Below are 23,953 nucleotides of genomic sequence, written 5' to 3' on the forward strand. Positions count from 1 at the left end.
TTTATTCATTTTTTCTTCCTATTCATTTTCTGATTTCTTTTTAACACTTTAAAAAAAAAAAAATCTGATCACTTTTATTGCTATCACAAGGAATGTACTCTTTATGGAGGGATCTGAGGTCTGAAAGACCCCAGACCTCTACACTGTACTTTAAAGTATTCAAAATGCCAAAATGGGCATTTTTGAATACTATTAGTTGTTTTAAATCGGCGCCTCTGGCAGCCAAGTAAACCAGAAGTGAGGTCGGGACTCCAACCTGCTGGCAGACATGTCGGTTGGTTGCTCTGGGCCCCCGTAGACCACGTCGCCCTCCGCTCATGGGGATAGCGACCAAACCGCTGCTGAGACACATTGGTTATCTCCATAAAGCTGAACGCCGGCTCTAAAAAACGGTACTGGGGTGATGCCTCTAGCTGCAAGCACCACCCCGGTACAACCACTTCAACCCGACGTACTGGTACTTTGGTTTGCGGGAAGTGGTTAAAGAAAACATATGGGGTGCCATTTACTCTTAATGTCATTTTCATGCACTTTAAAATGCAGTGCGGTTTCCCACACATGGAATCTTAGTGTCAGTGCACCATATGGTTTCTGTTCGGCTGCTGCGTTTTAAAAAAGGTGCAACATAAATATAGAAAATGCCTGATAAAAACCATGTAACGCTTTTTTTTTCTTTTTTATATCATGAAAAATAACTAATTTCTGTCTTTTGTGGACCTGAAGTCTGGAACTTGTGCCCAAAATAGTCAAGCAGAGAGCAAAGGACTAGTAGTAGGCATTACCAATTTGGTTGGGTTCCCTGCAGCTGATCTTTTCCCCTTTATTTACTTGCCAAGCCTTGTTCTGCAGGGTACCACTGCTTGGGGAAGCCATCTGGGTAGGGCTTTCTTTCCTTGTGTCAGAGCTGTACCCTTGGGGACTGGCAATCTAATTAAAAAATATTTAAGGTGCAGCAGAAGAGGTTCAGAAAGCACAGATCCACAAAATCGATTAAATAGATGCTGGGAAATGCATGTAGTGCAGATGTATCTCCTGCCAGCAATTTAAAAATATCTAAACTGCAATATAAATATCCACCTATTGTGAATTAGTCCATTTCCTTATTGTATAGTATTCTGGGTAACATAAGGACACACACTGTCCAACAGTCCATGAATAGAGAGGGCCTGCAACATGGCATGCCTTGTAGTAAAAAAAAAAATTAATTCTTCTCAATTTAAAATCCATCAAGACAACAGGGGAAGACAATGCACAGAAAGTTTGACGCGTTTCATCCCTAAGACGGTGTTATGACTAAAACCCTCTTGGGGCTGAAACACACCAACCTTTCTGTGCATTGTCCTCCCCTGTTGTCTTAATGGATTTAAAATCAAGAATATATATTTTTTTTAACTACAGGTCATACCGTGTTGCCAACCCTCTGTATTCATAGATCATTTGCCAGAAACAATGGTTTCTCCCACCGACTTGCATATCTCTACAAGATCTACGAGCTGGTGGGAGGTGTGTGTGTGTGTGTGTGTGTGTATGTATGTAAGGGCAAGGGCAAGCAGGTATTTTACACTGGCCTCCTAAAATCTGATGCATCACATACATTTGTCTAGCCATGTTAAGCCACTATAGGATAGAGTGAATTTATACAGTCTAAACCCTGGAAAACATCTAGTTACGGCACTAAAAAAAACTGTTTAAAGTTCCACAGAGGAACTTTTTTATATCTGGTACATAACCTCAAGGCAGCAAACTGATTTAGGCTTTGTATATCCATTTCTTTTATTGCCTTACCGAGTCAATTGTTTTATTATTTACATAGTGCCAACATATTGAATATTTTGCTGTTCTCATAAAGCAAATTGCCCCTTTCTCATTAGAAGTTTAAATCTAATGATCGTACAGACTTAAACAAGACCGAAACGAATACATCTATTAGTGCTTTTCTTTCATGCAGATGGTACCCTCAATTGAATTGAATTCCTACTCTCCCAAACATGAGCATTTTATATCATATGTACTTCAGTGGTGATCTGTGAATTAGCATGATGTATGATTTAAAGTGCTTGTAAAGTCTTGTTTTTTTTTTTTTTTTTTTTTTTTTGAATAACAAACATGTTATACTTACCCGAGCCAAGTCAGAGCTTCATGTGTCCATTCAGACACGGAGCCCGCACCAGGCCCCACCCCTTCTCTCTCCTGAATAGCTGGATGATTTTGATTGACAATAGCGGGAGCCAGTCACACCGTGCTGCTGGCACAGCCAATGAGGAAGGGAGTCCCGGATAGCTTAATGACTCCTGCAACATCGCTGGATAAAGACGGGCTCAGGTAAGTATTAGGGGAGCTGCTGCATACAGAAGGTTTTTTTTTTTTCATCCTAGTGCATAGAATGCATTAAGATAAAACAAAAACCTTCTGCCTTTACAATACCTTTAAGTCTAATACCATGGGTCAAATGTTGGCAAATTATATCCTTGTGTATGGCATCTGTTCCGACAGAAGGCTCATGACTGAAAAGGTCTGCTGACAGGCTCCCGGTCAGCGCTCTTAGACAATGGCTGAGAGCGATGACAAGAGTATTCTGGAATGGGGGCTGTCCCCCTGTCGGAACACAATAGAACAGCAGGGTAGATCACTGTACTAACATCTTATTGTTAGTACAGCGGCTCTGACCTGAACTGTCAGGTTTTTTTTTTTCGTTCAACCTGAAAAAAAACAAAGTGTTGTGTACCAGGCTTTAGTCTTCAATGTTGAGTGCAACATCTGATTGTGCTTGAATGAGATTCATACTTGCCTAGGTGGATGCAGCATCAGTCCCCTGCCACCTCTGATACTGAGAACCGAGTGATTGAACACAGCCAATTGCTCGGTTCTCACAGCTTCGTGAGCAGAGAGCTGCTGACTGTCAGTCGCTGTCTCTCTGCTTTGCCCCCTCCTCGTTTACTTCAGCGCTAAGCTGTGGAGGGGCGGGAGGCTCTCAGCGGCTCACTGAGGGGGTGAGCCGGGTGCCAGTCGAGGCATGTGGGTTGATCCCGACTCTATGGTCGTGATGATGTCTGAGCCTGGACTGACTCTGTGACGTCATCAGAGAGCAGACTTCAACCCGCTCTCTACTGAAAACTGGTCACAAGCTTTGGCTGTACTTCTCCTTTAAGGATTTATTTGTTGAGTACATTGTAGTCACTCATATTATGAAGTCACACATGAGCTGTAATTAGCCTTACTTCACTACTTGAAAGTTTTTTGTTTAGGTTTTTTTTTTTTTTTTAAGTTACTAGGGGGTTGTGTGATATAGAAGTATACTGTAAGATGCTTGAGGACAGTAAGACAGAAAGTGAACAGCACATAGGAATTACAGTAAGTGGTCCCTTTCACACAAGTTGTGTCAGGTCCTATCAGCAGGGGTTCTGTGAACAGAGCACAACGGAACATATGCCACTTTTGTGACATCAGAGTCCTTTAGTATTTTGCTGTAGGAGGATTTCGGAACCATAATAATTCCACAGGTGGCCAGATGTGATTGGACTTGGGTCCGTTTACATCAGATTTCCTGTGCTCCTGAAAAATAAAGGAAAAGTATGCAGACCTTTTTTACTTTTTTTTTTTTTTTTTTATCTGGACATACTCTGAAGTAAATAGATGCACTAAAACCAATAGCATTTTTTCCAGAATCAATTATGGATCTCCGGATCATCATTCTCATGGCTCCCTTCCTCCAGTATGCATTAATAATCTGTAGTCAGTGAAAGGTGTATATCCAGTATGCATTAATAATCTGTAGTCAGTGAAAGGTGTATATCCAGTATGCATTAATAATCTGTAGTCAATGAAAGAGGTGTATATCCAGTATGCATTAATAATCTGTAGTCAGTGAAAGGTGTATAGGGGATGCTGGTGTTCAGAGTTTTTTTTTTTTTTTTTAAAACCTGGGGTGGAGGGATAGGAGCTTAAACACACAGTCATTATGACAACCAATCTCAGGTTTATCAGGTTCTTATTTTCCTGTTTGGATTTCAAGTTTCCAACTTATATACAGTATCTCAATAAAGGGAGTATACCCCTCAAATTTTTGTAAATATTTTATTATATCTTTTCATGTGACAACACTGAAGAAATGACACTTTGCTACAATGTAAAGTAGTGAGTGTACAGCTTCTATAACAGTGTACATTTGCTGTCCCTTCAATATAACTCAACACACAGCCGTTATTGTCTAAACCACTGGCAACAAAAGTGAGTACACCTCTAAGTGAAAATGTCCAAATTAGCCATTTCCCTCCCCGGTGTCATGTAACTTCTTAGTGTTACAAGGTCTCAGGTGTGAATGAGGAGCAAGTGTGTTAAATTTGGTCACTCTCTTACTGGTCACTGGAAGTTCAACATGGCACCTCATGGCAAAGCACTCTCTGGGGATTTGAAAAAAAAAGAATTATTTCTCTACATAAAGACATAAGAAGATTGCCTAGACCCTGAATCTGAGCTGCAGCACGGTGGCCAAGACCATACAGCAGTTTAACAGGACAGGTTCCACTCAGAACAGGCCTCGCCATGGTTGACCAAAGAAGTTGAGTGCACGTGCTCAGCGTCATGTCCAGAGGTTGTCTTTGGGAAATAGACTTATGAGTGCTGCCAGCATTGCTGCAGAGGTTGAAGGGGTGGGGGATCAGCCTGTCAGTGCTCAGACCATACGCCGTACACTGCATCAAATTGGTCGGCATGGCTGTCATCCCATAAGGAAGCCTCTTCTAAAGATGATACACAAGAAAGCCCACAAACAGTTTGCTGAAAACAAGCAGGCTAAGAACATGGATTACTGGAACTATGTCCAGTGGTGAGACCAAGATAAACTTATTTTTTCAGATGGTGTCAAGCTTGTGTGGCGGCAAACAGGTGAGGAGTACAAAGGCAAGTGTGTCTTGCCTACAGTCAAGCATGGTGGTGAGAGTGTCATAGTCTGGGGCTGCATGACTGCTGCCAGCACTGGGAACCAACAGCTCATTGAGGGAACCATGAATGCCAACATGAACTGTGACATACTGAAGCAGAGCATGATCCCCTCCCTTCGGAGACTGGGCTGTATTCCAACATAACGACCCCAAACACACCTCCAAGACGACCACTGCCTTGCTAAAGAAGCTGAGGGTAAAGGTGATGGACTGGCCAAGAATGTCTCCAGACCTAAACCCTTTTGAGCATCTGTGGGGCATCCTCAAACCAAAGGTGGAGGAGCGCAAGGTCTCTAACATCCACCAGCTCTGTGATGTCGACAGGAGGAGTGGAAGAGGACTCCAGTGGCAACCTGTGAAGCTCTAGTGAACTCCATGCCCAAGAGGGTTAAGGCAGTGCTGGAAAATAATGGTGGCCACACAAAATATTGACACGTTGGGCCCAATTTGGACATTTTCACTTTATGGGTGTATTCACATTTGTTGCCTGCGATTTAGACATTAATGGCTGTGTGTTGAGTTATTTTGAGGGGACAGCAAATTTACATTGTTATACAAGCTGTACACTCACTACTTTACATTGTAGCAAAGTGTCATTTCTTCAGTGTTGTCACATGAAAAGATATAAAATATTTACAAAAATGTGAGAGGTGTACTCACTTTTGTGCGATACTGTATATGATCCTTTTTAATAAATGTTAGGCCATACATTGTTTTTTTTTTTTTACGGTTGGCATTTAAAATCAACTCCAACGGAACGTGTGTGTGTGTGTGTATGTGTGTGTATGTGTGTGTATGTATGTGTGTGTATGTATGTGTGTGTGTGTGTGTGTGTATATATATATATATATATATATATATATATATATATATATATATATATATATATATATATATATATATATATATATATAAAATAATTTTTTTTTTTTTTTTTTCCAGTTTAAAAGGAAATGTGTAAAGCCCTTAGTTCTATTAGTTCTATTCCCGTGAAGGTCAGTATCTATAGGCAGGTTTCAAGCATGCATACAAACATATATAAGCCTTCATTGGAAACTGCTGACCTGTTTGACCGAAGCAGTTTCAAAACTGTATCCAGAATGAGTTTGTGTGAGTTAAAATACTTGGCCATAAGCGAAGAGGAAAGAAAATCTGCTGAATTTTCTATACTGAGCTGCTTCTATTTTGTCATGTGACTCGGGAGCATGTTGAAGCATGCCAGAACCATAGGTTTCCATAAATGAAAGCTGCTTGAGGTAAACAAGAATGACGTGCCTAATCCAACCTAAATGAACAAATCTATGTTCCTCATGATTTAACACAATGTACATGCTTGGAATCCATAAGCTTTAGACGTATTTAAATTTTTAGGACAAAGGTCAATTTGCAAGTTTTTTTGTAAGATTATAATCATTGTGTTTACACTTGGCATTAGGATCACAAATCTGAAAGCTTGAGCACTCAGCTGACCCTTGAAGGCTAATCTCACGTTCAGAAAGTGTGTCCTACATCACATGAAGGACTTAGACAACAGAAAGTTGTTGTACTGTAGAGCGAACAAGATCAGTAAGCAGCACGTTGTCTAAATGATCTCCACAGCTGTGTAAGATATCCGTAAAATGGCATTATAGCATACCGGAAACAAACTGACCATGACAGTGCACAAGTCAGAGCAGAAAGAAGACAAGAACTTCTATTTATTTCATAAAGGTATGCACTATGATGGGATACAGTACATGCAGCATACTCCCTGTAAAGCAGGGGTCTTCAAACTATGGCCCTCCAGTTGTTCAGGAACTACAATTCCAATCATGCCTAATCATGTCTGTGAATGTCAGAGATTTACAATGCCTCATGGGACGTGTAGTTCCGCCACAGCTGGAGGGCCGTAGTTTGAAGAACCCTGCTGTAAAGGATATACAGAATTTCTGTAGAATTTAGGAGCCAGTCAGCTTGGTTGTAAGTTAGCAGGCATCTGTAAAGGCCAGAGAACCGTTTTCACACAGAGAAGAGGAAAAGCTCAGGAAAATGAAAACCAATTCCAATTATGGTAATATTGCATTATGTTTTAAATTTTAGAAAGATGGCATTTGGCTTGGCTGAACTTGGTCCAGACAAGCATTCTAATCAAGCCTGATCCAGTTGCAAGACAAAAGAAAATCTTGTCTCAGGTGATGCCTTCCTTTCACATGCATGAAACCGTTTCCTCTTGGCCTTGAGCAGTCTCCTCAGTCTGCTTGTCCTATGTGGACTCTCTACTTTATTTAACTTGTCCGCTATCAAAATTATCTATACTGATGAGAATGGAGAACTTGAAGTGCATGTCTGGGCAAAATAAAAAATTAAATAATTTGTCCAATCACCCAATTTATCAACTAACTGGAAATCTGTGAATGCACTGAACAGAACTTTGAACAGTCAGAAATAGTTTTTATTGGCCCCTAGCAAAAATCTACATGGCTCAGACCCACTTATGTCAAATGATGTTCAAATTAGGCACATTGTCAGGCTGTAAAAGACTACTCTAAGGCCCTGTTCACACCTGAGCGTATTTCAGCTCATAAAACGCTCATCTCTGAAGTCTCAAAACACCCAAGAAGCAAAATCCTATTCATTTCAATGGCCCCTGTGCACATCTGAGTGTTTTGTCTCTAGAAGAAAAACGCTTGAAGCTTAAAAGGGTACATGAGCTTCTTTTTTGTCTGATTATACGCGTTTTTGTTAGATGTCAATGCCTTACTCCAAACATCTGCAAAAAAACGCCTGAAAAAAGCCAGAAAAAACACCTGAAAAACGCCTGTAAAAAGCCAAAAAAAGGCCTGACCATACGCTAAGGTGTCAATGGAGCCTTAAAGCTGAACTTCAGGCGGGTGATCAAAAAAAAACAAAAAAAAACGATTTAATGCAGTTGAGTTCATTAGAAAATTTATTAACATACTTTTTTAAACTCTACTTGTGTAAATATCTGATTTTGACTGTATCAGCCTTCTAGTACAGCAGTTAAAGAAGTCAGCATTAGAGGCCAATTGGGTATGCTACAATGCCCATGAGATGACAAGGCACAAATTGAGAGTAGGAGAGAGCAGAACTGATTTATCAAACAATTTTGCCGGTAATTTTGCATAGGTTTGGCAACTACATAAATAGCGGAGTTCAGCTTAGGCTATTTAGAGATTTTAATGCCCCCAAAGGGCATCATCAGCCATGCTGATGATGCCCTCAAAGGGTAAATTGGTTTGGCTCCCTATGGGAAAAAGGAGATAAAGCAGGAGAAAAGTGCAGCTGATCAGCTACTGCCCCCTATAGTGTGTGGCCAGCTCTGGGACACCTACAGAGCTGAGATAGTCATATAATTAATCTGAAAACAGTGAAAATGGCTCCATCAGGTAAATTTCACACCTCTTCCATGAAAATCATTATCCTCTGTCGAACACAGCAGTTTATAGAAAAGCTGTATGCTACATTGTGAATATATGTATATGTCTGTATAATATATAGCTCTCCCCTAGAAGAAAGCCAACATCCTTCACCACGCCAGCTCTATTTATTTTGATGTCTATGGTAATTGTGTAGTGGTGCTGGTCTGGGTGTAATTATGATTAATGACTCAATATTCATGGTTGTCAAACTGTGAAATGTATTATTACCCAGATGTTGGTGATGGTTGCGCTTGCATGATCCCTTTCTGTTAGGAGAGGGGAAAGGTTACCATCTGACCTATGCACATATGATGGCTGTGTAAATATGGACACCCACTCTCTGTGTACAGAAAGTGTTGGCAGGACATTTTGTGAGTGTGTAAACATCCACTATAGCTTTGGTCTTGTGTAATGTGGAAAAGTTTCTGCTTTTAACATTAAGTACTTAAGTCATAAACTATTATTTCAATAAATAAAAGAGACAGGCGAGTCCAACCTTTAGGCTATATTAGGAAATATGCAGAGGAAATAACGTTTTTCATTTTGATTTTCTAAGCTAAATTTCTTCTTGGTATTGTTGTCTATTCTATGTCAAATGCCCACAATAAGTAAATGAATGCTATAGGTTACTACATTTTGCACATTGCTCCTTACTGAGTGAGCCCATTTGTTTAACCTTCACATATACTGTTATTTGTGTTATTGCAAAACTAAATTCCAGCATTTAGAGAAATCTTTCAGAGATTGGCAAATCCTGTATTCATTTTCACTTTTTTTTTTTTTTTTAACAATTCTGGCGAAATCAAAAATTTTGCCCCCATTCCAAGAATTAAATGCTTGCATATGTGTAGCATACAGGGAAAAGCTCTTTTTCTTGTCTGATTCCCTGCTTCCACAGGCTCTCTCCAGGCTGTAGGACTGGTGCCTACAGCCTCTGATGCTCTCTGATATCAAGTACAATGCAAGGCCCTGTATTGGAAATTAAGGACACCACAGGACAGTCCACAAGCAAGAGTTTGGGGCAGAAGAGGAGAGTAAAACTTACTACCTGCATGCTAATGTAGTAAATATGGAATATTGTATAAAAAATAAATACGCTATACATTCTATTTAGGACATTTAATCAAGTTTAGTAAAGGTGTACCACCGGAAAGCATCCTATAGTTTATTTTAAAAGAAAAATCTAGGAAAAAATTGAGGCCCTGGCTTTGCGGCCTACTCGCGGCTGCTGACCAGGCTGTTCGAGCTGCTGACCAGGGTGATAGAGCAGCAGAGGGACATATGGATTGCCTTGCGCCCCTCTTGATCCGTGGAGGCTGCTTTTTTTTGAGAGAAGTGAAGCAGCCTATAAGGTGTGGGGGTTCTCTGCCTGCACGTCTGTGTTACAGCGGGCCACCCTTTCCCTTTCTAGGGGTCTGTCTTTTATGTCCTTTATGGTGGGCGACCCATAGGTCTAATACGTGGTCCTTTTGTGGACCTTTAGCCAGCGTCTTCTTGCGGGACTGTGGTCGGCGACCTCCCCTGCTGGTTATGTTCTCCTGGTGAGCTTGGCATATAATGACTCTACTGGGTCTGCGTCCACGCACTTCGGGTGCTCTGCGTTGAGGAGGATTCCTCTTTTTACTGCAGCTGCCTTCTGCATAGGGGTGTAATTAATTCCTAATAGTCCCCCGACACAGCTGGCAAACGTGCATGTGTTTCAGTACCGTGTGGTTTGGTGCAGCAAGATTTTAGAAATTGTGTCTGCACTATTTTTGCATGCAAGGACGCTTGTGGATGCACTGATTGTATTGGTGCATGAAATGTTAAACATGGGGGATGCAGCTGCTCCTGCGTCAGAGGCACCGGTCCCCTTGGGCCCACAGATCCCCCTAAAGCGGCAAGGTATTCCCTTTTCTTACCTACTGTGACAAAATTGTCGCAACTCAGTGGAGTTGTTCTAAACGCAATATGGCGGTGTCTGAACGTTTCGCTAGACGTTATCCCTCGAAGAGTCTGTTGAGTATGTGGGCATGCCCACCTGTGGTGGACTCTCAAGTTTCCAGGCTAAATAATTCAGTCCTATTTCCGGTGGAGGAGTCTTAGGTTTAAAAGATCCTTTTGACGGGAGAACCGAGACTTTGGTCTATCACATGTCTTCTGTGGCCGCTTCGGTCCTTCGGCCGGTGTTCACCAGTGCATGATGTCCCTGACTTTCCCGAGTGGGCAAAGCTTTTGCGTCAGGATCTGGTGGGGGAACAGATTCTTCCTGCTTTTGCGTTGCTGGTGGACTAGTTGGTCCAGGGGTTGCAGTTAGTCTGTGATGCCTCTCTGGATGCGGCTCCCTTAAACTCTAGGCTGTCTGTGACAGCAATGATCCTTAGGTGCATGATATGGCTAAAATGCTGCTCTGCGGACCAGACTTTCCAGATGGCCTTATGTGATCTTCCCTTGGTGGGGAATCGTATGTTCGGAGCCTTACCTGGCAGGATCTCCTCCGGAGGTTCCATGTGGGCCTGGTCTGGTATGTCAACAGGGCCTTCCAGACATGCAGACAAACGCCCTTTCAGCCTGAAGGGGCGTTCTCAGCCGTATCTGGGGTGGGGGAGGATGTTTTCGCCCTTTTCCGGACCAGTGGATTTCCTTGATTCATGACAAGTGGGTTCACGAGCTGTTTCGGTCTGGCTACAAGATCGAGTTTTTGGTCTTCTCCTCCAGAGATTATTTCCTTCCAACCTGCATTTTTTCCCAGACCACCTGCGAGGTCTTTTCGGACCTCAAGGTTTGAACCACCTTGTGCGGGTACAGGTGTTTCAAATGGAGTCTATTCGTGGGACAGTGGCATGCCTACATCAGGGGGATCTCCTGGCCTCTATTGCTATTAAGGGCACTTACCTTCATATTCCGAGATATGTCGGTCTTCCGCGTTTCTTCCACTTGCCGTGAACGAGGAGCATTATCAAGAGGTCTCACCTCAACCCCTCAGATTTTTTGCTAGTGCTGGCCCTGGTGTTGGCATTGTTGTGCCTGTGGGTGATTGCGATACTGGAGTAACTGGATGATCTTCTTCTGCGAGCAGAGTCTCCGATTGCTCTGAAGGACAACCAGGTGATTGCTGTGGGGACTCTGCATGAGTTGGTTGGAAATTGAATTTCCATGTATTTTCTCTGGTTCCATCCACCTAGTTGGACTATCTGGGTCTGTTCTGGACTCGGCCTCAGCCAGGGTGTTCCTCCCATGGGACAAGTTCCAAACTCTGTCCACGCGAGACGTCTGCAAGGGAGATTCTTGTTATGTGGGGCAAGAATCCAGTGTCTAGACACTCTCTGATCCTGTTGATCCGGGGTACGAGAGGGTCCCTGACATGGTGGTTTTGCTCTCCGGTGCTTTGACAGGTAAATATTCTTTCCCCTGTACAGGACGGTGGTCACCATGAATGCCGCCCTGACCGAGTGGGGTGGCGTTTTTTGGCACAGTTTGTGCTCAGGGGGTCCGGACTCTGGAAGAAACCAGACTACCGATCGATATGCTGGTCCCTTCTTCTGGAGGTGTTTCATCAGTTGTGTCTTGGGTGAGGTACTCCCGAGGTGGTCCTAAGGAAGGTGCTTAGGTTTTTGGCATGGTCTTGGGATCTTCTGGCCAATGATATACGTCTTTGCTCTTCTAGAACTTCTGCCAAGACTCCTGCATAGACTCGAGGCAGAAGGGATTACGGCCATCCTGGTGGCTCCAGACTGGCCTAGTCGGTTTTGGTACGCAGTTCTGATACGGTTGGTCGCCGATGCTCCTTGGAGTCTTTCTTTTAGAACAGATCTGTTGGCTCAAGGGCCAATTTTCCATTTTGCCTTACGGTCGCTGGCTTTTACGGCTTGGCTGTCGGAAGCCAGGTGTTGAAGGCTAGAGGGTCGTCTGGTGATTCCCACACTGCTGTAAGCTAGTAAATCTACTTCTACGTAGTTTTACCATTGCGTTTGAGAGCGTGCTTTGCGGATGTGAAATGCTGCTTTTCGGTGACACGGATTTTGGCCTTCTCTCAACGAGGCGTGGAGCAGCGTCTGGCCTCGGGTACCAGCAAGGGCCAGGTTCGGCCTTGGCGTTTTCTTTCATGGTCCTTTGGCTACGTTTTTCTGTGGTTCACACCGTTGGTCGAGGAGTCCGCCACTTGGCTTCCCCAGTGCGTTTCCATTGCCCTCGTGGGATCTCATCTTGGTGCTGTCGGTTCTTCAGTAACCGCTGTTGGAAAATATTCACAAGATTCCTCTGCCTACAGGTCGTCTTCTTGGTGGCTTTTCCTTCTGCACGTAGGGTGTCGGAGCTGGCAGCTTGTGGTGTTCACCTTACTTGGTGGTTCACGGAGAGAAAGTGGTGCCCCGGCCCTGCCAATCGTTCTTTTCAAAAGTAATCTCTGGTTTTCATTTAAATAAGCACCCTAAAGAGCTTGACTCACACTCTTTAGATGTGGCTCGGGCAATCGGGATGTACCTGGCGACGACTTAGTCATTCCAAAAATATGATTCCCCATTTGTCCTTACGGATGGATTCTTTTAGGGGCTGGCCGCATCTGTGGCGACCATTTCTAAATGGATAGGCAAATGATGGGGCAGGCCTATTCCATTAAGAATCAGGATCCTCCTTCACTGTTATGGCGCATTTTATATGGGCGCTTAGTGCCTCTTGGGACTTCGTCATCAGGTGTCTGTGGTGCAGGTTGGCAAGGCGGCAACCTGGTCGTCCGTGCACATTTTCACAAAAATTTTATAAGGTGGATGTGTTGGCATCTGCGGATGCCTCCTTTTGGCTGCAAGGGTTTCCAGGCTGCTGTTGGAGATGATTAGTCCTCCTTGAGGGTGTACTTTTTTTTTTTTTGTCAGGTGAGCTCCAGTTGTTCCTGGTTGGGCTCCTGGGTTACATTCTTGGCTATGTTTAGCCCTGTTGGGAATTGTTTCTTGCTGTGTTTCCCACCCCTCATGCGTATACTTCTTTGAGACGTCCTATTCGACTAATGAAGATATGTCGCTGTGTCCATCAATGAACGAAAGAGAAATCTGGGTTTCTGTGTTACCATAAAATCCTTTTTCTTTTTTTTACTCAAATCTGTCCGATTCAATAATATATCAAATATATAGCAATCTTCCAGAAAAAAACTGCAAAATTTTTTGAATCCCCCTGGACCAACGAATATACAAAACGAATGCCGAAGATACAACCTTTTTTCCGAAAACGAATCAGTAGAACATAATGAATTTGATGAAACAACATTTTTCAATGAACAAATGCATCCAAAACGAAACAAAGTTCCATCGTGCACATGTCTAATTGAGAACTCCACCATCTGGGTTATTGCATAGGAACAACGGGTCTAAAACAGCCATGAGCCACAACTGTGCAGTGTGGACATGCACTGTTGGCATGTGTCTGTCATAATGGCAGCCCAAGAGCTCATGTTCACTCAGGCAGTGTGTGGGCGGAGTTACATGCCTAATAATGCCACTATCGTTTCTGGTGTTGCATAATGCCACTTCCCTGCCATTCCAAGAGTAAATTACTTTTAGTCTTTTATTAGTCTCCTTTATATATATATATATATATATATATATATATATATATATATATATATATATATATATATATATATATATATATATATATATATATATATATATATATTTTTTTTTTTATTTTATTATATAGGTATTGTTATAGTGTATTTTGTCTTAATTATACGTTCTGCACACTGCTTTTACCTGGGTGCCAGAATACTGCACAGCCAAACTCTTCTTGATTATATTACACTTAAGCAGTTTTGGCGAGAATGAAATAAAAATATCGTATGATGACCCTATTTTCCTCATCTATTCCTTCTATTGCTGCAAAGCTGATCCTTCAATATCTAGAAGATACATTTTTTGACACATTCCCAGCTTCTGCTATTGCCCTGTAATCAGAAGAATGTCAGGGATATATGAAGGTTGGATAGAATGGCTTCCCCATGCTTTTGCTTTCACAGATGAGGCATCCTATCTGGAGGGAGGGAGAGGGATGAGTATATGAATGGGGGGATGTTGTCTGGAAACTATGCTAAGTAGCCGTTTGCTGTTCATCTGGGAATTCTGTGCACAATCACCTCCAGCGGCACCTTTCTGTATCTCCATCATTTTATCTCTGTAGACCTGTGCTTGAAGTCTGAGCAGAGGAATGATGTCTGCCACCTAATCAGTCCAGAAACCATTTAACATTTTTTTTTTTCCAAATTTGATGTAAATGGTTATGAAATTAATATGTTGTGCCCTCAGGGCTGGTTCTCCTCCTTAACATTAAACAGAAATTATAACTGAAGCATTCTGATCTAAAAAACACTGCTGCTTTGTCAGTATGTCAGCACTTGATGTACTCACAATCTGTACTACTACAGCCTACCTCATAATGAGACTTATTGAATCCTTTGTGTAAAAACAAGAGAAAATAAAAACGTTGCAAACTGGTCAGGTTTTACCTTCCAATTTTGCCATTTTATAATTGTAAAGTGACAGGTTTCATGTGTTGAACAGAATCGTACAAATGAACTTCACCGTGTGAGAGCATTATTATAGTTTATTAAGAAAACCCGGTATGATGATATCTCCACCCCTGAAAGCAACCCACAGAATGGTAAATGCAGAGAGCCAGCAGGCCAGTTTCATGCTTTCACATTGTTGCCTTTTGTTCAGTGACATTTTTATTTCCTTATACCTATCCTGACCCAAGTTCCATCTATGTTCCCATTGAAATATGGCGCTATTTTGGAAAGGGGTGGTATCAAACTGTTATATATGTATTGTACATGTTTGCTACCTGAAACCTTTGTTGAAATTGCATTTGCAACATCTTAGGTGGCACACAAGCTAGTTTGGCAACTATTGGTTAGGACTCTTGCCTTGCAGCTCTTAAGGCACTGTTGGGTGATCTCTAGTATCTGCCGTTAGTTCTGACCCTTCACAGATGATAGCAAGGATAACTTGCCACACATTTGTCCTGGAATCCAGCAATGGGTGCACCCCAGCTGTTTCCATCGGCTCTCGGGTGCTGTTGCTGTCATAGCCTGTAAGGGAAACCGGCCATTTCCCTACTGTGCATGTGCTCTTTCTGAATGGCCCAGTGGTGGGGAAGGAGGAGGGGGGCCGAACTTCTGACGTACCTCCCCACATCAAGGTCCAACGGAAGTGGGGTCAGGTACCTGTACCTGTCCAAAGGTGCCAAATGTGGCACCGGAGGGGGAGAGGAGACAGATAAGTGGAGCTTCCACTTTTGGGTGGAGCTCTGCTTTTACTTGCTGCACATTTTCACTGGCAAGTTGTACACTTGCAGAGCACTTGATGCACGAGTTCTAGTTGACAATTTTCCAATTTGAAGCAAATTTGCATGGCAATTCTCTAGCAAGAGCAAAGTTGCAGTGGTGAGTCCACAGCAAGAGATTTGCATGTCTACAGCATAAAAATTCAGCCACGGTGACCCCTGTGGTGGGATGACTATTGCACAACATAACTGAACCAGAACTTGCAGCAGACTTGCAGAATGTTTGCAAAGAAAGTTGATCTGGAGTCATGCAATGCGGACTTTCTGCAATTGTGCAACAAACTTGCAGCACATTGCAGTCATTTTGAAACTTGCAGCACAATTGCTTGCTATCTGGGTTACAGGTAGGTTTATTGGCTTATGACCAAACTTTCGCTAGTGTTGATGTCTAGCAGTCTTTGTTTTATTGTGGAAGGAAGAGTTCAATGGACCCGTCACTGCAGCAGGAACTAACTTAAATAGTTTTATGTACTCTAAATAATCCAGAAAGCTTTAATAAAAAGTATTTTACTTAACTTCGTAGTAGTAAATGGAGAGACTTAGACGCAATAGAGACCACGTGTATAAACGTTATATGGGGGCTTCCAGTGAATTGTATACACCCTCTGAGTGCTTACCCAAATGTTAGTGGTGGCAGGGTGAGCTGAATAGCTTGGTGAGTGGTAAGTGAAATATCTCTAGTGCTGCAGGCTCAAAAGTACATTGTCTGCTGCACAGAATGTGATTCGACTCGGTTTCTCCCATCCCTGTGAAGGGCTCCTGCAGGGAGCAACAGAATCACCCATGTGGTGTTTCACAATATGAGCGATGGGTACACTGCCCTTGGGTACTAAACCGTGAATGTGAGCCTGTGGTTTAAAATTTGCACTTCAAACCAATCAGTATGACACACAACAGTTTTATTTTTTGCCATAAATAAAAAGTCGTGCTCAATTCTAGGAAACTTAAATCACATCAGCATTACTCAGAGTATTTTGTGTCCAATCGGTAAAAGCTAAAAGGACCGCACCCATATACATAGAGAATTGCCATCTATATACAGGCATAAGGGTTTTTTAAAAAAATAATTTAACCCAGGGGTCTTCAAACTTTCTAAACAAAGGGAAAATTGACTGTCGTTCAGACTTTAGGGGGGCTGAACTGTGCTCAGTGGAAGTAAACCCTGCCTGATCTTTGGCACTAGGGGGAGTAATAGTGCCCTATTTTTGGTGTCAGTGGCAGGAATTTTCCTTAATTGTGGGCTCCATGGCAGGAATAATGCCTCAAGGGCCGGATAAAGGCAAGCAAATGGCCACAGTTTGGAGACCACTGTAACTAACATGGGATTTTTTACTTTAAAATGATCTTCTTTATAGTTACTGTATGTCTAGAAAATACTCTGATTTTCCTTTTAAGCACATAAGGATTCCTGGCAAAAAAAAAAAAAAAAAAACATTTAGTACATCACTAGAATCCCACACCCTCTATCTCCTGATTGACTCACTGGCTGTGATTATCAGCCATTGGCTCCTGCTGCTCCCAAAAGTCAATCAGGAGTGCAAGTCTCTGGAGAGGCAAGGCTCCAATGGACATTGCTGGATCAAGAGGGGGCTCAGGTAAGTGTTTGGGGGGGCTGTTGCGCACAGAAGGTTTTTTTACCTCCATGCATAGAATGCATGAAGTTTAAAAAAAAAACAAAAACATTGTGCTTTTACAACCACTTTAATACATTTAAAAAATAAGTAAATAATTAGCTTACTTGGTGGCAGTTTCATTATAGATGTTTGAGTAGTAAATTTACCAGTTCTTCTCAAGAACTCTTTGCCAATATTTTTTATCATTTCTATTTACAGGTCCACAGAGCAAAGTTTCCAAATGCCAGCCAAATGAACATAACTGCCTGGGCACAGAAGTGTGTGTACCCATGAGTAGGCTGTGTAATGGTCATCCTGACTGCCCTGAGGGCTCAGATGAAGGCTCTTTCTGCCGAGGTAAGCCAATAGCAGTGCATGGAATGTGCTATAAACCAGTTCTTAGAAAAGATGACACCACATGCCCAAAAGTACAAAGACTTCCCCTGATGTATTGTGATGGCAAAAAATTGAAACATTTATTATCGGCTATTTAATTAGAAGAGAAAAAGATGCCCTGATTACAGAGAACAAGCTGGTAAATCAGTGTATATAAAAGCTTCTATTTTCATCCCTGTAGGGTAACTTTGTAATGTCTAATTGCCCTTTTTGGGCTGCCACTTCACCCTCACCCTCACCCCCCAATAACCAATAAAATGCATACTTTTTCCTTTGGAAAAACTGCATATCTGTTAGTTGTTAATGTAATCAGACATATTTTCTCTTTTAACTATTTTGAATAGATTTAGGGCAGTGTTAACAAAATGCTTTTTATGTAGGGTGTTTAACAGATCCCATTCAAGCAATGGTGCATTGTGCTACTGCCTGTTCTGCCAAACTATTTTTGATATCCTGGAACTTCCCTGAGAGTTTACAATATTAAAGAGGAAGTAAACTTCCATAAGTAACTTTTACCTATAGGTTAGCCTATACTAAGGTTTACCTATAGGTAGTGTAAATATCTCATAACCGTGCCTTTCCATCAGAGCCCTGGGCCGTAATCGGCGGGAATGACATCATCACTGTTTCGGCCAGTCACAGAGCCGGAGTCCGCAAACCCAGACGCAAAATGGGTGAAGATGAGCGCCCCTGCAGTGCTGCCATTCAGCGCTGGAACAGCTTCCGTTTAAGGTAAGTTTTACATAATGTGCTAGTATGCGATGCATATTAGCACATTATGCATTTACCTTGCAGGGTAAGAAGAAAAAAAAATAAGTCCAGCAGTTTACAACTGCTTTAACCACTTTACCGCTAAGTACTTGAATAGTACTGCGGCAAAGTGGCTCGTTCCCGTCTGACGACGTAGACCTACGTCGCCAGACTCCTCCCCTGTAGGCGGCGCTCGCGCGCCGCCGGAGGCGCGCTCCCGCTGTTTTCATTCACAGCGGGAGTCGGGCCAGGGGAGGAGCAGCGGCGATCGTCGGGGATCTAGTGTGGAGATCCGCCCGCCTGTGTAAACACAAGCGGGCGGATCTCCTCAGTGACAGGGAGTGACAGATCGGACTGTTCAGCATAGCTGGACATCCAATCTGTCCCTGTCTCACACAGTCACCTCCCCCCCCCACACGTCAGTAAGCACCAGGCATACATTAACCCCTCCCTCTCCAATAAAATTAACCCCTTCCCTGCCAGTGTCATTTTTACAGTAACAGTGCATATATATAGCACTGATTACTGCAGTAATGTCACTGGTACCCCCAAAAGTGTAAAAAATGTCAGTCAAGGGTCCGATCTGTCCGCCGCAATGTCGCAGTCCCGCAAAAAAAATCGCAGATCGCCGCCATTACTCGTTAAAAAAAAAACACCAAAAATGACAGAAATCTTTCCCTTTTTTAGTAAACGCAATAACTTTTGCGCAAACCAATCAAAATACGCTTATTGCGATTTTTTTTTACCAAACATAGGTAGCAGAAAACAAATTGGCCAAAAATTTTAAAAAAAATTGGTTTTTACATCTTTTTTGGGGGGAATTTCATATAAAAAAATTTTAAAAATATTGTTATTTTTTCAAAATAAACGCTCTTTTTTTGTTTATAGCGCAAAAAGTAAAAATCGCACTGGTGATCAAATACCACCAAAAGAAAGCTCTGTTTGTGGGAAAAAAAGGACGTCAATTTCGTTTGGGTACGGCGTCGCACGACCGCGCAATTGTCAGTTAAAGTCGCACAGTGCCGAATCGCAAAAAGTGGCCCAGACGTAAGACAGCAAAATGCTCTAGTGGTAAAGTGGTTAATGTTCTCCTAATTTGAAACACACACACGCAAAGTTTTAAAGCTGCTGCCAAAAAAGACCCATCACCAGCATTGCATATGCACATGCCAGGAAGTGTTCTGCTAGTTCTCAGGAGGAATTTAAGACAAAAAGTTCATTTTGCAGGATAATGCTTAGGCACAATTACAATTTTTACGTTTTTTTCAATAACAAAGCAAGTCTTTACTTTTTTGAGTTAAGGTTCACTGTAATATGTATCCCTTTGTGTATTTAATTTTACTCTGTCTAGATCAGTGTTTCTCAACCTTTTTTCATTTGCAGCACCCTTTAAAATTCTGCACAATCTCGAGGCACCCCATTCTAAAATGAAAAAAAAAAAAAAAAACTAAATTAATGGTTTTACATATAGCAGCAACATCCAAACATTAGAAGTGATTTATTCCTCCACTCTTGCAAACTGGTACTGACTAGTATTCTAGCGTTTCTTTTCCCCCTTAGTTTCTCTTCTTCTACTTGCTAATGTGACCCCAGTTATGATGGAGAGGGGAGGAGGAGTTAAACAAGGATTCTTTGCAAGCACCTGTCATTCTCCTTATCAACCAGTGATTTCATTGGTTGTCAGGATGCCAGTGGCTTGACCCGCATGGTGCCCAGGTTTGTATTGCTGCAATGTAAAAACCTGTTTCAATTTGTTGCAATTGTTAGGCATTTTGCCAAGGCACCCCTGAAGAACCCAGGAGGCACGCCAGGGTGCCACGGCACCCTGGTTAAAAAAGGCTGGTCTAGATCACCAACTAGTTAAATAAACTGCTTGTTCCAGCTTTTTATTTTCAGTCATTACATATACCTGCTAGATTGTATGTATTTGATGAAATAATAAATTAAAGTAACTGAAAATGTTTTACGATGTAATGTTACGCACCGTGTACAATATTACATAGGCTCTTAATTGTGGTGCCATACCTAAATGTGCAGTCTCAGTCGGGCAATACACAGATGAGAAGCCTGCTAATCACATCACAATCAATGGCCTACATCATTTACTCAGCAATTGGCTTTTTACCTTTTTAATTGCGTTAAATGATGAATAGTGTAATCCAGTCTCTATGGTTTAACAGCACTTTGCTGTTAAAATTATTATTTTTTTTTTTTGCTGTCTGTCTTCCTGTGGGGAAATTTTCATTCACTTCGGTCCCACAGATGCAACATGAATTGAGAAGAAATTTCTCTAAACCAAATCCCCTACTAAAGCAATGAAACCTGAACAGGTGTACTCATTGGAAGATTTTCCCTTTATCCCGGCTCTGGTGACCTCTCAAAATTTATGTTTTTTTTTCTTCCCCACTTTCAGTCCAGTGCCTGTGGTCAGTAGGAAAAATAAAGAGGCTGAATTCTCTAAAAGGGACACATACCGCAAGAAAACCTAACCCCTCACCAAAATGAAAAGAAAAAAAAAAAAAGTGGGTTTTTGATACACATCAAATGGTTAACAAAATTGCCTAGCGAGTGTGTTCAATTTTCCATTGTGCAGAATCCACCTGGCAGTGCAGAGTTCCTTTCTTTCTTGCATTTTTGCTGTGACACAGTGCAGATGCTGGAAGTCAAGTGACAGAAATTAATGCAGACTATATTCTATATGATTTTTGTCAGGGATGAAAGGAAACTTTGACGCCTGTTATAAATTCTGCTCATTGCTCTGTTATGGAATTTGTGCTTAGTGTTAACTTTTAGATTTAATGGTAACGGTAATGTAGTATTCCAGGAGGTTAGAAAAATGTACCTAAGCCTTATTGCTGGGCTTTTGTGAGCAAACTAATTAAAGTTTCTGAAAAGTATTAAATCCAAGGCTGAAGTTTATTATTCCTTGCTTAATAAACCACCTGTATCCCCCCCTTTATAAAGAAATGGGACTTGTAAGGACCTTAACAAGTAAACAGAGGGACTGTGCCCTCCTCTTTGCTCATCGCACCTCTATCTCCAATAGATACCAAGAGGCTGGCTATACATATTTGACACACTGGTACAGGATGCTTGCCCTCCTACACAAGATCTTTCCTGCAGTTTCACCTCATTGTTGGCGATGCCAACAACATACTGGCTCTCTTTTGTACATTTTTTTGTTCCTGTCCCAAGATGTGTCCTTTTTTGGGAGGGGGTCCAGCGGCTGATCAATAAACTTACAGGTTTCTTGTTAGGTCCACACTGAGCCTTTCCTATTACATATCACTCTGCTATTCAAGCGCAGATAAGAAATCCCTGCTGGTTCACTTGCTTAAAGCGGTAGTAAACTCTAATGACAAAAAAAAAAACAAAAAAAACCCCTGCAAGACAAAGGCATAATGAGCTAGTATGCATTGCATACTAGCTCATTATGAATTACTTACCTTAGAACGAAGCCCCAACATGGACCCCCGGACACCGCTGTGGGAGCGGACATGATCCCACTGCGTCTCTTCCGGGTTCCGCGGCTCCCGCGCTGTGAGTGGCCGGAGCCGTGATGACGTCACTCCCGCGCATGTGCGCGGGAGTAATTTTTCAGCAATTCCCGGCAAGGAACTCTGAAGGTCCGCCGGACCGTCAGAGCGCATGCGCCGCACTCGTCAGCGGCTGCATGCAGTGGTAATATCTCCTAAACTGTGCAGGTTTAGGAGATATTGTACCTACAGGTAAGCCTTATTATAGGCTTACCTGTAGTTAAAGTCAAAAAAAGCGGTATAATACCGCTTTAAGGTCTGCTTTCCACAGAAGTGGAGATGTACTGACCCCCCTACTATTGGCCAGTGGCTTGCAGTAGTAAACAAAAATCAATTATATGGAGCGCCTGACGGCAACTATAACAGCTAATCAGGAGCAATTTAATAAAACATGGTTTTATTGGCATGATTTCCAGTGCTCATGAGATTACGCTTTATACATGTCTGAAAACATTCCACAGGCATTTTCTCATCAACAGGCCTATGGCTCCAGTCCTTTAACCAACCCCCCCCCCCCCCTCCTTTTTGCCGCCTCTTCCACTATTTCCCTAACCTTGTCTTCCTTTTACTTTATAACTTTAGTCCAGGGTCCTTTTGGACCACTCATCTACCTTATCTCTTTATTCAGAACATGTCCTTTCAAGCATGACAGAGTCTATTATCATTTTTCTAAGGGAGGATTTGGCAGGGACAAAAGTTAATTTTATATTTCTTTTTATTATGACCTAAGTAGTGGCATAACATTTCTGTGCATACATTGTTGTTACCGTATCTCCTCCATGTACCTTTGTATGACCACTATAGTGTGATACGTGTTGGTTTTGGTGTACTGTTCTACATGCCTTGCTAAGAGGCAAAATAAAAATGTATAAATGGAAAAAAAAAAAAAAAAAACAGGGCTGATCATATACAGGCAGGCCCATAGTCACCATAAATATTCATGCTTACCCCAAACATTACTGAGTGCATTGCATAATCAGTACATTTTAAATGATTTTCTAGAGTTTTTTTCATTTATTTTTTTAAATTCAAGTGTTCCTTGTTCTGTTGGGAAGATTTCACTTTACTTCTTGTCTCAGAAGTACAGCAAAAAGTGAAAGGAGCTCCTCTTGAATTTTTACCATAACAAGTGACCCAAACGACTTCACCTCCTGCTTCGGGGATAGCTGTAAAATGTTGTTTTTTCCCATTCCTTTCTGTGTATTTCTTTTACAAAGATTTTATTGGTTCGATATAGTAATCAAAGGTACAAAGATAAACATATTAACCACTTCCATACAGAGCAGTTACACCCCCTTCCTGCCCAGACCAATTTTCAGCTTTCACCACTCTCACACTTTGAATGACAATTGCTCAGTCATGCTTAACTGTAACCAAACAACATTTTTATCATTCATTTTTTTTCACACAAATAGAACTTTCTTTTGGTGGTATTTGATTACAACTGGGTTTTTTTCTTTTTCCATGATATAAGCAAAAAAAGAGCAAAAATTTTGAAAAAAAAACAACTTTTTTTTAGTTTCCATTAAAATTTTTTGCAAAAAAATTATTTTTCTTCATACGTTTGGGCCAAAATTTATACTGCTACATATCTCTGGTAAAATGAACCCAAATTAGTGTATATTATTTAGCCTGTGTGAAAGTTATTGAGTCTAGAAGCTATGGTACCAATTCCTGAAAATTGATCACACCTGATGTACTGACGGCCTATCTCCTTTTTTGAGGCCCTGAAATGTCAGGACAGTACAAATACCCCCCAAATGACCCCTTTTTGTAAAGTAGACAGTCCAAGGTATTTAGTAAGATGCATGGTGAGTTTTTTGAAGTTATAATTTTTTCTCACAAGTCTTGGGAATGTTAAGAAAAACATTTTTCTCTCTTTTTTTCTTCCACAAAGTTGTCATTTTATAAGCTATTTCTAACACATAGCATGTACACAGCAAAAATGACACCCCAAATCACATTCTGCTACTCCTCCTGAGTATGGT

The 23,953-nt window shown here is 41.8% G+C and overlaps 1 protein-coding gene across 2 annotated transcripts in view; it reads left to right on the forward strand.

The window, feature by feature from the left end:
• Window positions 1-23,953, forward strand: part of LRP1 (LDL receptor related protein 1) — a 555,292-nt gene that overhangs the window by 130,126 nt on the left and 401,213 nt on the right. For both annotated transcript variants that reach the window (XM_082246010.1, XM_082246011.1), the window contains exon 3: window positions 17,503-17,640. In XM_082246010.1, coding sequence (XP_082102136.1) covers window positions 17,503-17,640 — 138 coding nt within the window. The remainder of the gene's footprint in view (window positions 1-17,502; window positions 17,641-23,953) is intronic.

This window comes from Pelophylax lessonae, assembly GCF_965119305.1.
Source record: "Pelophylax lessonae genome assembly, chromosome: 2".
Lineage (NCBI taxonomy): Eukaryota > Metazoa > Chordata > Amphibia > Anura > Ranidae > Pelophylax > Pelophylax lessonae.